Below are 16,379 nucleotides of genomic sequence, written 5' to 3' on the forward strand. Positions count from 1 at the left end.
TTCCTTGCAATCCGTTCTTTAATGGACATCCTACTGTAACCAACCAAAGTGTAGTAGATGAGGGGAGATAGTGCATAAGTGCAGCCAAAGAGAAGATGATCAATGGTTTGTTTTAAAATTGGTTTCAGTATATTTGAAACAAATTTAATGTATAATGCTGATGCTGGCCACGAATTATCTGATCTCAGCAGATAATGACTCTAGGGCATCCCGCACGTAATTCTCGTGATGCGCTGGGACTGCTGGGGCCACAATGTCAGGTGGCAGCAACAAGTAAAGGGCTGCTAGCTGGATTTTGTGCATCAGGCAATGGTCTGGCGCAGGGAAGGTTCAGGGGCACATGGGACGTGGTCCAGGAGTGACCGGACAAATGGGGCGAGAGTGTCATGGGTCCAAATTTTTTTAACAATTTGAGTGGCGGCTTATATTCAGCATCCAATCCAAAGGGTGCTGTGCGCCTGGGACCATAACATGTGGGGGCTGTTTAATTAGTGTTAAACCCAGGGCCTAATGAGCCCAGTGCATAGCTTGTGCACATGCTCCTAGCCCCCTTGACACTTAACATTGGGATCATACCAACCACTTTTGGTATCGCATAGGCCTCAAATTCCCTCTCCCAACTGAAGCACATGAGTTTTAGTCAGTACATCTGTGCAATCTTCTGTCAAATAGATAACTACATGAACCATATCTTCATTGCTCTCAAGTGCAAGCTTGGCTCAGATGGCAGATTGCTCACATCTCAGTAAAAAGACTGTGCGTTCAGACCTTGTTCAACGTCTTAAGCACATGTCCCGGGCTGACACTTCAGTGCATTACTGAATGCAAATATCTGGATGAGGTGTTAAACCAAGGCCTTGGAGTCAATTTTAACCCTACCCACCCTGCGGAAACTGGGCAAGTGGGCAGTTCAAAACAAACAGGTTACTTACCTGCTCAGATCCCGACCATTTCCTTTGTTAACCTGCAGGGTTCTGCAGGCGGATGCGATGCCGTTTAAAGCATGCAGGAGCCTCAAATTACGGGTCCTATTACATCATTAGAACCCCGATGCGGTTTTTATCGGGTTCTGAGCAGGGAAGCAGCTGCAGCTTTCCCACTCGGCAGAATCAGGTCTGCAGACAGAAGAGGCCCTTCAAGTAAGTCCAAAACTTTCCTCTGTGGGGCCCGGAGCTGGACGAGTGTGCCACCAAACCCCACAAGGAAAATCACAGAAAGAAAAACCCACCTGAAACCCTCTCCCTTCCACTTACCTGGGAGCTGGCAGGAGGCCAATGTCCACCCAATCTTTGCCTCTCGGCAGCCCTCCTCATGCCCGTTCAAGGTGGGGAGTGGATTTGTCAGTTAAGGTCGTGTCTGACTAACTTGATTGAATTTTTCGAGGAGGTAACCAGGAGGGTCGATGAGGGCAGTGCATATGATGTCGTGTATATGGATTTTAGCAAAGCTTTTGATAAGATCCCACATGGCAGACTGGTCACGAAAGTAAAAGCCCATGGGATCCAGGGCAAAGTAGCAAGTTGGATCCAAAATTGGCTCAGAGGCAGGAAGCAAAGGGTAATGGTTGATGGGTGTTTTTGTGACTGGAAGGCTGTATGCAGTGGGGTTCTGCAGGGCTCAGTACTGGGTCCCTTGCTTTTTGTGGTATATAGCAATGATTTGGACTACTGGTCAGGTGGGCAGAACCGTGGCAAATGGAATTCAATCTGGATAAATGTGAGGTAATGCATTTGGGGAGGTCTAACAAGGCAAGGGAATGCACATTAAATGGTATGACTCTGAAAAGTGTAGAGGAACAAAGGGACTTTGGAGTGCATGTCCACAGATCACTGAAGGTAGCGGGCCAGGTAGATAAGGTGGTTAAGAAGGCATATGGAATACTTGCCTTTATTAGTCCAGGTATGGAATACAAGAGCATGGACGTTATACTTGAACTGTATAAAATACTGGTTAGGCCGCAGCTGGAGTACTATGTGCAGTTCTGGTCACCACATTACAGGAAATATGTGATTGCACTGGAAAGGGTGCAGAGGAGATTTACAAGAATGTTGCATGGACTGGAGAATTTTGGTTATGAGGAAAGATTAGAGATGTTGGGTCTGTTTTCTTTGGAACAGAGGAGGCTGAGGGGAGACCTGATTGAGGTGTATAAAATTATGAGGGACCTGGATAAAGTGGATAGGAAGGACCTGTTTCCCTTGACAGAGGGGTCAACAACCAGGGGGCACAGATTTAAAGTAATTGGGGGGAGCTATAGAGGAGATATGAGGGGAAATGTCTTTACCCAGAGGGTGGTGGGTGTCTGGAACTCATTGTCTGAAAAGGTGATAGAGGCAGAAAGCCTCACCACATTTAAAAAATACTTGGATGTGCACTTAAAGGGCTCAAAATTGGCCCACTCCTTTTTATGGCGCACTCACCAGAGATGCACCGACTTTGTGGGCTGAAAAGGGCACCGATAAAATGTCCCCCGATTCTGGCCACTGTGTTGCCTCTCCCGGGGCTTGGCGCGGCATGGCCAGTCGATTGGGGGGCGGAGGTAGGGCCCTGCGCCAGAAACAGTGCCGGCAGCTCTCCACATGCACGTTGGAGTGTGCGCACATACGCAGTAGTTCCTGCCCCCAGTCTCTGTTGGCGTGCTGCAGCATGGGACCCGATGTGTGCCGCCCCTATCCGGGCCAAGTGGCCTCCCGCACGGGCTGGCCCGCTGCCTTCCAAAGGCCACAACAGGTTGGTGCAGAGCCCAAACCGGGGCGGTGGGGATGGGGGTGGTGGGGGGGAGAGGGAGGAGTTTTGATCGGTGGGGGGGGGAGTTTTGATCCGGCGGTGGGGGGTGGGGGGAGTTTTGATCCGGGGGGGGGGGATGGGGAGTTTTGATCCCGGGGGGTGGGGGGGGGTGGGAGTTTTGATCTCGGGGCGGGGGGGGGAGTTTTGATCCGGGGGGGGTGGGGGGTGGGGTTTGATCACGGGGGGGCGGAATTTTGATCCGGGGGGGGGGAGGATGGGGAGTTTTGATCCCGGGGGCTGGGGGGGGGTGGGAGTTTTGATCCCGGGGCGGGGGGGGGAGTTTTGATCCGGGGAGAGGGAGTTTTGATCCGGCGGGGGGGGTAGTTTTGATCCCGGCGGGGTGGGGAGGGAATTCCGAACTGCAGGGTGGGTTCGATCACCGACCCTATTGGGGGTAGGTGGTTCCGAGCCCTTGGGCAGTCCAATCCCCGACCTCGAGGGAAGATCTGATCCCCAGACGTGTCCGATCTCTGACCCCAGGTGCTGTTCTGATCCTGGAGGGTCTGATCCCCGACCCCGGGAGGTAGGGTTGTTTGTAAGGGGTGGGCTGATAGTGGGTGAGCATAGGTGGCTGAGAGAACATAAGAACATAAAAATTACCAGCGGGAGGTACTTCTATTTTATATTTGAATATTTTGAAAACATTTTGTAAATATGTTTTGTCTCTTTACTTCTTTTATTTTTGTAGTTTAAGCTTCCATGAATGCTTCTGTTGTATAGTAAATTAACTTTGCGAAGTTTGTCATATGATGTCCTGTATAGCTGTTTGATCCTATTCACATTCTTTAGTCAAGTCATTAAGTTCTGCTGGCCTCCAATGTACCTACCTAAGCTGATTTCTTAACTCTCTGGAAGGCTTTTCTGTGCGGCCACAAGTGGCCACATGCGCTGGCCTAAGTTAGTTTGGAGTAACTATTAGCTGTCCAAAGTGGCCTAACTGGCCAAAATGGGCGTAGGTGGCTGGTAACGCCCCCTTTTGAAAAAAACTAAACTAAACAAATCCTAACTAACTCACTTACACTGACACAAATTGAATGTGCAAAATGGGGATTTTTAAGATACTCCAGAAAAATCAAGTTGCTCCAAGAAAAACGGAGTAACTCCTGGCCAATTTTGAGCCCAATGTGCCGTAACCTACAGGGCTATGGATCAAGAGCTCGAAAGTGTAATTAGGCTGGATAGCTCTTGGTCGGTCGGCGCAGACACGATGGGCCGAAATGGCCTCCTTCCATGCTGTAAATTTCTATGATTCTATGATTCCGTGATGGCCTCTCTCTCCCCATCCCAAGCTCCGATCTCTCACACCATCCCCCCCCCCTTCCCGATGCCAGTTTCTGTCCCCAAGGGTCCCCGTCTCCGGCCTCCTGGCGCTGGCGGTAGTCAGTCAGCCTGTCAATTTGGCCGGCTGCCAGAGGGAAATGGAAGAAAATATTTATAGGGAGATCCTGCCGTTAAACATGTCAGGTCTTACTTGGACACATGCAGTTTGGCCTCTCAGCATAAAAGTCGCCAGGATCAGATATGATGAGATAAACAAATGGCCCACGACTAATAATACTGAGTCTGCAAACCCGAACTGACTGTCACTCCCCAGGAGTGCTGGTTGGAGAATCGCAGGCTGAGGCGCCCTGATTCTCGAACACCATTTTCCAGCTGGTGCCCTTTTTAGTGCCACGCCTCGCAGCACAGGAGCATCCAATCTGTGAACTGGCCCTTTATTTTTCTGCAGTTATGTCATCAACCATCTTATTAATTGGATCCAAGTCCTGCTGTCAGAGCGGAATGGTACCTGTGTCTCTAATATTCCCAAGGCTCACAGTGAAATAAATCATTAATAGGAATGTCCATATTCTATTTGTAGTTATGAATTTGTGAGAAATCATTTGTTTTCGGCAATTAAATTATATATTTATAATGATAGAGATGATCATAATCTGGCAATTTGTAGCATCTGTGCTGCATCTCACCGAATCCTAAACCATTTTTATAGAAAAGAAAAAGCTTATGGACACAGCATTCCCACTGTGGGAGAGATTGCTTCACGGGCCATCACGGAAAATTGTGAAAATATTTTTAATGGACAAAGATGCAGAAGAAATAAGCATTGATGTAAGTAATATTTTAGTAACAATCCTCCAAGATTCTCCTCAGCACATCAGTGATTTCAAAGGCCTGCTTTCTAATCCCTGGTTGTTATTATTGCTTCTGACAGGTGGCTCAGTATATCAAGTTTGAACTTCCCATTTTAAACGCAATTCTCCAGAAACTGAATGAGGAAGAGGAAAAATACATCGGAAATACCCATCTGCGGTAAGATTTTTATCATTAGTCTCTCCTTTTACAAAAATGCAGTTACTTTGTGATAATGTCACAATATTGTTCGTACCTTCGCTGAATTGATAAACAAGCTTTAAAGAAAAATAGCAAAACACCAGAGGGCCAAAATTCAGGGTCTCGGTAAGACCCGTTACCACCCGTTTGCGACAGCCATGTGGCAGTATCCCATGGCTGCCGTTTTGTGGTCAACTGGCCGCCCCAACATAAATTAGGCCCGGGAGATTTTGCGGTGGTGTGGGGTTTGCGACAGTGATGACGCGATCAAAGTGCGCAACGCTGCCACTCTGTCCCCCGAACCCATTTTTAGCATTTAAAAAGCCGGCCCTTTTGTTGACAGTGCCCCTGCCAGCTTATAGGGTCGGTGCACAGTGGGAGAACGCCAGCTGGTGTCTTGAGGTTTTTTGCTGATGAAAAATTCTCGGTGTTTTTTGGGTCTTGGAAAAATTCTCAGAGCTATTTGTTCCACATCTGAAAAAGGGCAGCAGGATTCAGAAAGGTCTTGTTAAGTGCCAAATTTTTCTCCCTGTATCTACTTAGTCATGGCTGGTGGGAATAAATCTCTGCTGCACAGAGAGTCATGCCTCCACCCATAATGGGCTCAGTTTTGGCAGGGAACGCCTGCTCCAGATTGTCAGAGGCAGGGTGGCACGCAGGAGGAGGCGTCATCGTCACCAACGAGTCCTCAGGCAGCAGGCTAGGGAGGCAGCAGCCATGGCTGCCCAACATGTCCGCAGATATCAATGTGCAGAGGCTCGACAGCAGGGAGATGGCGTGAGGAGAAGGGTGAGGTACGCTCAGCCCCCTCACAAGATACTAGGCGAGGAGCCTTGCCAGTAGCAGCCTGCAGAGGCTGTGCAACATCATGAGGAAGAGGGAGAAGATGCTCATCCAGCTGGCATGGGAGGGGCCCAGCACATACCTCTGCCAAGAAGGCCCTACTGTGCTAGGGTGTACTGGCGTTCAGTTCTCGTTCCTTCAGCTCAGCAACGAACTATCTGTGCAGAGGCTGAGATTCACGAAGGACGTATTGACCTAGCTCTGCAATGTCCTGCGGCCAGATTTGTAGCCTCACACAAGGCTGAGGACAGTGCTCAGCATGAAGACCAAAGTAACCATAGCGCTGAACTTTTATGCAACGGGCTCGTTCCGGTCTGCAAGTGCAGACATCGCTCCATCGGCAGGTGACCAAAGCGCTGTACAAGTGAAGAATGCAATATATCTCCTTCCCCATGACCAGGGAAAAACAGTTGGAGCGCAGGCCAGATTTCTGAGGATTGCAGGGTTCCCCAGGGTGCAGGGGGCCATTGACTGCAAACACGTTGGCCTGAGGGCACCATAACACCATACCGAACTGTTTATCAACAGAAAGGGGTACCACTCCCTGAATGTTCAGTTGGTGTGCGACCACCAGCGAAGGATCCTGGCAGTTGATGCCAGGTATCCAGGCAACTTCCATGATGCCTTCATCCTGCGCAAGAGCAGTGTGCCCGCCATCTTTACTGGTCCAAACCAGGACTGGGTGGCTGCTTGGGGATAAGGGATATCCCCTGTCCATCATAGGCAGTCCCTCGAAATCAAGGAAGACTTGCTTCCATTCTAAAAGTGAGTTCTCAGGTGACTGAACAGTCCAATGCGGGAATTACAGTCTCTGTCACAGGTGGGACGGACAGTCATTGGAGAAAAGGGTGGGTGGGGAGTCTGCTTTGCCGCACGCTCCTTCCGCTGCCTGCGCTTATTTTCTGCATGCTCTCGGCGACAAGCCTTGAGGTGCTCGGCGCCCTCCCAGATGCTTTTCCTCCACTTAAAATGGTCTTTGGCCAGGGACTCCCAGGTGTCGGTGGGGACGTTATACTTAATCAAGGAGACTTTGAGGGTGGCCTTGAAACGTTTCCTCTGTCCATCTGGGGCTCGCTTGCCGTGTAGGAGTTCCAAGTAGAGCGCTTGCTTTGGGAGTCTTGTGTCGGGCATGCAAACATTGTGGCCCGCCCAACGGAGCTGGTCGAGTGTGGTCAGTGCTTCGATGCTGGGGTTGTTGGCCTAATCGAGAACACTGATGTTGGTGCGTCTGTCCTCCCAGGGGATTTTCAGGATCTTGCGGAGACATCGTTGGTGGTATTTCTCCAGCGATTTGAGGTGTCTACTGTATACGGTACACGTCTCTGAGCCCTACAGGAGGGTGGGTATCACTACAGCCCTGTAGACCATAAGCTTGGTGCCAGATCTTCGAACACTCTCTTCCTCAGGCAGCCACAGGCTGCTCTGGCGCACTGGAGACGGTGTTGAACCTCGTCGTCCATGTCTGCCCTTGCTGATAATAGGATCCCAAGGTATGGAAAGTGGTCCACGTTGTCCAGGGCTGCACCGTGGATCCTGATGACTGGGGGGCAGTGCTGTGTGGCAGGGTCAGGTTGGTGAAGGACCTTTGTCTTATGGATGTTTAGTGTAAGGCCCATGATTTCGTATCCCTCGGTGAAGATGTTGACGATGACTTGGAGTTCAGTCTCTGAATGCGCGCAGACGCAAGCGTTGCCCATGTACTGTAGTTCGACGACAGAGGATGGGACAGTCTTTGATCTAGCCTGGAGGTGACGACAGTTGAACAGGTTCCCACTGGTTCTGTAGTTTAGTTCCACTCCAGTGGGGAGCTTGTTGAGTGTAAGGTGGAGCATTGCAGCGAGGAAGATCAAGAAGAGGGTTGGCGCGATGACGCAGCTCTGCTTGACCCCGGTCCGGACGTTGATTGGGTCTGTGGTGGATCCGTTGGTCAGAATCACGGTTTGCATGTCATCATGAAGCAGGCAGAGGATGGTGACAAACTTTTGGGGGCAGCCGAAACGGAGGAGGATGCTCCATAATCCCTCGCGGTTAACAGTGACTAAGGTCTTTGTAAAGTCAAAGAAGGCCATATACAAGGGTTGGTGCTGTTCCCTGCATTTCTCTTGCAGTTGTCGCGCCGTGAAGATCATGTCCATTGTACCCCGTAGTGGACGGAATCTGCACTGTGACTCCGGGAGGAGCTCCTCAGCCACAGGGAGAAGACGGTTGAGGAGGATGCTAGCGATGACTTTCCCAGTGGCTGACTACAGGGAGATTCCTCTGTAGTTGCCGCAGTCGGACTTGTCCCCTTTTTTAAAGATGGTCACGATTACTGCATCTCTGAGATCTCCTGGCATGCTCTGCTCCTTCCAGATGAGAGAGATGAGGTCATGCATTCGTGTCAATAGTGCCTCTCCGCCCTACTTTAGTGCCTCAGCGGGGATTCCATCCGCTCCTGATCCCCTGTCCACTTGGCTGCTCACTCCACTTTGGAACCCCAGGACTGCGTCCAAGCATTCCTATAACGATGCTCATTATGGGACCAGGTGCATCATTGGGATGCTAAAATAAAGGTTCCGTTGCCTTAACCGCTCTGGTGGTGCATTGCAGTTCTCGCCTGAACAGGTCTCCATCATTGTGGTCGCCTGCTGCATGCTGCATAACCTGGCTGTCAAAGGTGGACAGCATCTGGAGGCCGAACCAGTAGTCCCACCGCAGGAGGAGGAGGAGGAGAAGGAGGAGCGTCCTGAGCCACCCAGGAGGCGCCGGCGCCATCCTAATGCTGCTCGATTCTGATCATTTCATCCCCACATGACGCTTCAAATTCTACTTTCCATAGCAATCCCAATGAACGCCTTGATATATCATTGCCCACCGTCACATTATACACCAGCCCAGATATAGGTGCAAAAATATAAAGATTTAATACATACTCAGTATAACTCCAAACAACTAACAGAACAATGATCAGTGCAGAAACTTTACATATAGGGACAGAAAGTCCAGCCTCCCGGGTCCGTACTGAGTGTGTACCGTCCCGGGAAGGCATCGCAAAAGCCGGTTTTCAGCGCACGATCTATATGCTCTGAAAATCAGCTTTTCCGACCTGTCAAGCTGGAGTTTGACAGATCTTTCATATCTCGGCAGCCAGGACATTTGCAAGGGCAAGATTACGGTATTTAACCATATCTTGCCCAGCAAATGTCCTGAAAACTCTTGCGCCTGATAAAAGCAGGCACACAGCCTACTTTTACAGGCATAAGAGTTTTAAAACACATGTAAAACATAAATAAGAAAATTAAAAAACACACTTTATTTTTTAAAACCCTGCCCACTAAGTTAAATTTATTTTAAAGCATAATTTAAAAAACTTTTTTAAAAATCACAAAAATATCTTTTTTTAATCATGCATAAATAACTTTAATTTAAATTAATGTTAAGTATGTAGTGTATTTTTTTATTATTTATTAATGTTTTGTGTGTTTTTGGGGAGGTTTCTCATTCATAATAATGAGAACTCCAACTTACGCAGTTCCCATTATTATGAATGAGAACATACTTTACCTGATTGGCTGTCCAGAGCCATGTGACTGCAGCTCCAGCCCTGCACACATTCTGAGGAGGCCTCAGGACTGGGAACTCGCATGGGCGCAGCAGCTTCAGGTAAGTGCGCATCTTTTAAAAAGTTTTTTACCCGATCGCCCGCGGGAAACAGCCGACTGGGATTTCTGGGCCATTATCATCATTTGCCACCCTTGTGCAATTCAAAATAAGCCCTCTTACTCGTGTCTAACCTGCTACTTCACCTCAGTGTCTCCACTGTGGCTGCCTCATGGGTCTTGGAAGGCTGCTGTCTTCCCTGTGTGGAAGCTGCAGATGTCCTTCTAGGATGCCCTCGACCAGTTTTGGGCCTGGAAGGCCCAGCTGAAGACTGGCCACCACTCTCCTGGGAGGGTTCAGTCTGGCTTGGCTTGGGCGAGGCTATGCATGAAGGCACTGACAGAGTGATGGGTCTGGGGCTAGGAATGCTGCGATCCTGAGGGAGCGCATCATCCGTATCCTGGCCTGAGGAGCCTGAGACACTCACCGGCGGCGGCACATTACCACCATCACCAATCTGAGGGAGCTCAGGTCGGTGCTTTGGCGCCACACCGGAAGGTCCCCCATGGCCCATGGTGGACCAAGCCGCGACAGCAACACTGAGGTCTCAGGTGGCATTGAACTGAAACTGCATGAGAGTAGCCAGAGTGTCACAGTCGCCAGATATGACAGCACTGAGATGCTCTGTCGACTCTTGCAGAGCCGGGGCCATCCTCTCCAAAGCAGCACAGATACGCTCATTCCCTCGCACCTGTGCTGCAGTGGCAATTGCCACATCACCTACAGATTGCGGCATCACAGCAGGATCCACACAGACATTCTGGGAGTCCACCATCGCCTGCACACTGGCAATGATGGGCTCCATGGAGTGCACAGAGCTGTCGACTATGAGGGAGGCGGACTCCTCCACGCTCTTCACCATTTCCGCCAGGCTCTCTACCACCCTTGCCAGTGCCCCCAACATCTAGGAATGCATGGCCTCCACCCTTGTCTCATAAACCACAACATTGATGGGCTTGTCGGAATCCTCGCCCCCCGGAAAGGTGGCACCGCGCACTCCCAGTATCTGAGTTGGCGCATGTGGGTGGAAGCTGTGACGCGGTGCTCTCAGCACAGTCCTCCTCTTCCTCATCGCTGAGGTCGGCAAAAGATATATCTAGGGTCTTAGCAATGCTCGACACCTCGGTCTTCTCAATGCTGTCATTAGGCTCATCTGGCTGGGTCTCATCAAGGGTCTGCTGCAGGTCTGGCGACGGTGTCTCGTCAGGTGCAGCTCCCTCGCCTCGGCTGCCAGTCGGCCTCTCACCTGCAAGCATCAATGGGAGAAGGGCCACTGTGAGGGGGAGGTGGGGAATTTACACATGGAGCGTACCTGAAGAAGACTTTCAGAGGCAAAGGCAGAGTAGGTGCTACAGCATTCAGGGAGAGATAGCATTAAAGCAGGGTCTTCACCTACCCTCATCTGCATCACGAGTGCCCTGGCCCACAGGGAAGGCACCATGTCCCCTATAATGGCCTTGACCCTTGCCTCCAAGGGTGTGAGGACTTGTAACTTGGTCTCGCCACCATCAGTCCTCCTTTGCTCAAACCGATTATGAACAAGTTTGGCCTGCAACACAAAGAATTGTTGGTTTGTAGCACCGTGATTGTTATGTATGTAATAACTCGATAGACTGAATACTGTAAACTAACACAGGTACAAACCTGGCTCTGCTTTATTAGGGCCCAAAGTGATTATATTACATGGTGGCTTGCCTTTTATACCTGAGCCGCACACACGTGCGTATAGCCCAATGACCTCCGACAGTCGCGCCACCTGGTGGCTAGTAACCCCAAGCATACATACATGACAAGAGATGATCCATCAGTGTGTGTCCGCGACATGCAGCTGTCAATGTGAGATCAGAAGGCCTCCATTGCAAACACACACATATATATATGGAGGAGTCATCAATGAAATGCTGCGTCAGTGACAAAAGAGTGAAGGTGGAAAATAAGGGTAAAACAGGCACTCAGTTTCAACAAACGAATGCTGTCATTACACCTTTTTCGACATTGGATTGCCGTCCTATTATAGATGGAGGTCCCGACCTCTGCCACCACCACCCTTCAGGCATTGCTAAACTGCTGGCGAGTTGGTATCCCTAAGTCTGTGTAGAGGAGTCATCTCCTTCACTCCACGCTCTGCATCTGGGTCTTCAGCTCGGCATCCGAAAATCTCGTAGACCTCCTTAACACAGCAGCACCAGCCATGATTCCAAACCACTCTGTCCCTCCTCAGGGCCTAGCTGTGAACCCTGGCCTTTAAGAAGGCCAGGAAGCAGCTGGCTCGTTGGCTACCAATCACCCTAAGGGTGAATTTCCCCGTGGGAATACTGCCTCAATCAACCCACCCAAACTGTCATGTATTCAACTGTCATTGTAATCCATGTATAAACTGACCTAAGTTGTACACCGTGAGAACACTGACCACTAGGTGGTGAACTTGTGGGAGACACTCCTAACCTGGACATTCAGGTATAAAAGGGGAAGCTCCACCCACCTTCATCACTTCAGTGCTGGAATAAAGGTTACTGGTCACAGAGTGACCTTCTCTCTAGTATGGGCCTCGTGTGCATTTATACTGTATAGTAAGGGCATATCATTGGCGACGAGAAACTGGGATTTAAACCACGCGAGCATGGCCACTAGCAGCACAGACGAGAGGTACTGTGTTGGTGATGATTGGGACGATTTTATTGAGAGACTACAGCAAAGTTTCATCACTAAGGAATGGTTGGGACAGGATTTGGCCGACAAACACAGGGCTCATCTCCTGACGGTTTGTGGATCCAGGATGTACTCCCTGATGAAGGACCTTCTAGCGCCAGAGAAGCCGGCGGACAAGACTTTTGAAGAGCTCAGTAAGTTGATCAGGGGACACTTTAAACCGACGAGCAGCATGCACATGGCGAGACACCGGTTTTACATGCACCGGCGGCGAGAAGGGCAAAGCGTTCCAGATTTCGTGGCAGACCTCCGGCGACTGGCGAGCCTATGTAAGTTCCCAGATGCATGCAGAGCGGAGATGCTGCGAGACTTTTTTATTGAGGGCATCGAGCACGCTGGGGTTTTCAGGAAACTGATTGAGACCAAAGACTTGACCTTGGAAACGGTGGCTTTGATGGCCCAGACATTTATCTCAGGGGAGAAAGAGACCAGAATGATGTTTGACAAAAATTTTGGTTTAAATGCAGCAAATGGACAGGGAGTCAACATTGTTAACGCTGCACACAGTTCTCCAGGCAGACAGGGGCAATCGGATATGCCCGAGCATGTATTGAACCCAAAGGGGGAATTCAACAGTGACAATGGCTAGCTGAACGGTGATTCACGCCATCGCAAGGGACAATGCGGCCAGTAATGGGGCCATCAACACCTGTCAATGGTGCATTTAAGGACAGTTACAGAGACAGTCAGTGATGATCGACTGGTAATGGACCTTTTGTTTCCAACAACGGCTCCTGTTGGAGGTGTGGAGGCAAACACCCAGCCAGAGCTTGCAGGTATCAGCAATATACTTGCAGAAATTGCAACGTCAGCGATCACTTGGTGCGTATGTGCAGGAAGCCTGCAGCCAGGTTGATGTACGAGGAGGACGGGCCCGATGTAAGCCCTACGAGGCCAAATGGACACTGGGGGAAATCGCTGGAAGCTGAAGTTCAGCGAGTTCATGTGGAGCACATATACAGTTCATACACCAGGACGCCACCGATAATGATGAAAGTGCTCCTCAACGGCATTCCAGTATCAATGGAGCTAGATACGGGGGCCAGCCAGTCCCTGATGAGTATCAAACAGTTCAACAAGTTGTGGGCGTCCAAGGCCAGGAGGCCAAAATTATTGCAGATTGACACATAGCTACGGACATATACAAAGGAGATCATTCCGGTGCTAGGCAGCGCCACGGTAGTCGTGACCCACAAAGATTCGGAGAACAGGTTGCCACTCTGGATTGTCCCGGGGGACGGTCCCGCACTACTGGGGTGGAGTTGGCTTGTTGTCATGAACTGGAAACGGGGCGATGTCAATGTAATTTCTTCTGTGGAGTGAATATCATGCTCACAGGTCCTGGACAAATTTGACTCACTATTTCAACCAGGCATTGGTACTTTCATGGGGACCAAGATAGTGATTCACATAAACCCGGACGCTAGGCCAGTACACCACAAGGCCAGAGCGGTGCAGTATGTGATGCGGGAAAAGATAGAAGGCGAATTGGACCGCCTGCTGAGGGAAGGCATTATCTCACCAGTCGAATTCAGTGACTGGGTGAGTCTGATTGTGCCAGTGCTCAAGGCGGATGGGTCGGCCAGGATATGTGGTGATTACAAGGCGACCATCAATCTGGTGTCACTCCAAGACCAGTACCCGCTACCGAGAGCGGAGGACCTCTTTACGACGCGATCCGGTGGCAAACTTTTTTCAAAATTGGACCTGACCTCAGCTTACATGACCCAGGAGCTGGCGAGTGAGTCGAAGAAGCTGACCACCATCACGACACACAAGGGGTTGTTTGAGTACAACAGATGTCCGTTCGGGATTCGCTCGGCCGCCTCGATCTTTCAACGAAACATGGAAAGTCTCCTCAAGTCGATTCCAAGGACGGTGGTTTTTCAAGACGACATCCTCATCACGGGTTGCAATACTGAAGAACACCTCCACAACCTGGAGGAGGTGCTACGCAGACTGGACCAGGTAGGTCTGCGACTGAAAAAGGCGAAGTGTGTCTTCCTAGCTCCAGAGGTAGAATTCCTGGGGATGAGGGTAGCAGCAGACGGGATCAGACCTACTGCATCCAAAACGGAAGCGATCCAGAGAGCACCCAGACGCCGTAACACGACGGAGCTGCGTTCGTTCCTGGGGCTCCTGAACTATTTTGGTAACTTTCTTCCCAAATTGAACACGCTGTTAGAGCCGCTACACGTGCTCCTATGCAAAGGTCGCGAATGGGTCTGGGGGGACAGCCAGGAAAGGGATTTTGATAGAGCACGCAATTTGTTATGCTCCAACAATCTGTTAACGCTATATGACCCATGTAAGAAACTTGTTTTAACATGCGATGCGTCGTCCTATCGGGTCCGGTGTGTGTTGCAGCACGTGAATGCCAATGGTCAGTTACAGTCGGTAGCTTATGCCTCCAGAAGTCTGTCTCAGGCAGAAAGGGGTTACGGGACGGTAGAAAAGGAAGCGCTTGCATGTGTGTATGCAGTAAAAAAAATGCACCAGTACCTGTTTGGCAGGAAATTTGAGCTGGAGACAGATCACAAACCCCTAACGTCCCTTTTGGCCGACAACAAGGCCATAAATGCAAATACGTCGGCCCGTATACAGAGGTGGGCACTCACGTTGGCCGCCTATGACTATACAATTCGGCACAGACCGTGCACTGAAAACTGCGCCGATGCACTCAGCAGGCTCCCACTAACCACCACCGAGTGGGCAACCGAGCATGCTGCTGAGATGGTCATGGCTGTTGAAACTTTCGAAAGCGAAGGCTCACCCGTGACAGCCCGTCAGATCAAAGTCTGGACAAATAGAGACCCACTACTGTCTTTAGTCAAGAAATGTGTCCTTAATGGGGTCTGGGCAGCCACATACAGGGCGTACCCTGAGGAATTGAAACCATTTCACAGGCGCAAGGATGAACTCTTGATTCAGGACGATTGCCTACTATGGGGAAACCGAGTAGTCATGCCCCAGCTGGACAAAGAAGCGTTCATCCGAGAATTCCACAATGAACACCCGGGCATTGTCATGATGAAAGCAATTGCCAGGTCATACGTTTGGTGGCCAGGGATAGATGCAGACCTGGAACTTTGTGTTTGCAGGTGCAACACGTGTGCCCAGCTGGGCAATGCGCCCAGGGAAGCCCTCCTTAGCCCCTGGTCCTGGCCCGCCAAGCCATGGTCACGCATCCATGTGGACTACGCAGGTCCTTTCATGGGAAAAATGTTTTTGGTTGTAGTAGACGCCTACTCCAAATGGATCAAGTGTGACATCCTCAATTCAAGCACATCCTCTGCCACGGTAGAAGGTCTACGGGCAATGTCCACCGCCCATGGTCTACCTGACGTCTTGGTCAGCGACAATGGCCCGTGCTTTACAAGCATTGAGTTCCAGGACTTCATGGCAGGAAATGGTATCAACCATGTCACAACGGCACCGTTCAAAACCAGCCTCAAACGGCCAGGCGGAACAAGCAGTGCAGATAATCAAACAGGGGATGCTCAGAATTCAAGGGGGTTCTCTACAATGCCGCTTATCACGCCTCCTGTTGGCCAATCGATCCCGACCACACTCGCTCACAGGGGTTCCTCCCACAGAGCTGCTAACGAAAAGGACGTTCAAAACCAGGTTATCCCTCATACACCCCACCATGAAAGAAATTGTTGAGAGCAGGCGCCGGTCACAATGTGACTACCATGACAGGAATGCGAGGGCGCGATGTATTGATGTCAATGACCCTGTCTTTGTCCTCAACTACGCTGCAGGGCCCAAATGGCTTGCAGGCACTGTGATTGCCAAAGAGGGGAATAGGATTCTGTTAGTTAAACTTACTAATGGACAAATCTGCCGCAAACACGTGGATCAAACAAAAACGAGGTTCAGCAACCCCATAGAAGAAGCAGAGGAAGAACACGATGTAGATTTCACTCCAGCACAGGTGACCAAACACCGGAACCAAGTGGAAGAGAGCCCAGTCACTGTGGGCAGTCCAGACAGGCCTGAGGCACCGCAAACAGCAGACACTCAGGCCAGCGTCCAACAACCGGAGCCCCAACTCAGGAGCTCTACAA

The 16,379-nt window shown here is 50.4% G+C and overlaps 1 protein-coding gene across 3 annotated transcripts in view; it reads left to right on the forward strand.

The window, feature by feature from the left end:
• Positions 1-16,379, forward strand: part of rassf6 (Ras association domain family member 6) — a 98,828-nt gene that overhangs the window by 77,686 nt on the left and 4,763 nt on the right. For all 3 annotated transcript variants that reach the window (XM_070901224.1, XM_070901378.1, XM_070901294.1), the window contains exons 10-11: positions 4,778-4,896; positions 5,000-5,097. In XM_070901224.1, the coding sequence (XP_070757325.1) occupies positions 4,778-4,896; positions 5,000-5,097 (217 nt within the window). The remainder of the gene's footprint in view (positions 1-4,777; positions 4,897-4,999; positions 5,098-16,379) is intronic.

The sequence above is a fragment of the Pristiophorus japonicus genome, chromosome 1 (assembly GCF_044704955.1).
Source record: "Pristiophorus japonicus isolate sPriJap1 chromosome 1, sPriJap1.hap1, whole genome shotgun sequence".
In the NCBI taxonomy this organism is placed as follows: domain Eukaryota; kingdom Metazoa; phylum Chordata; class Chondrichthyes; family Pristiophoridae; genus Pristiophorus; species Pristiophorus japonicus.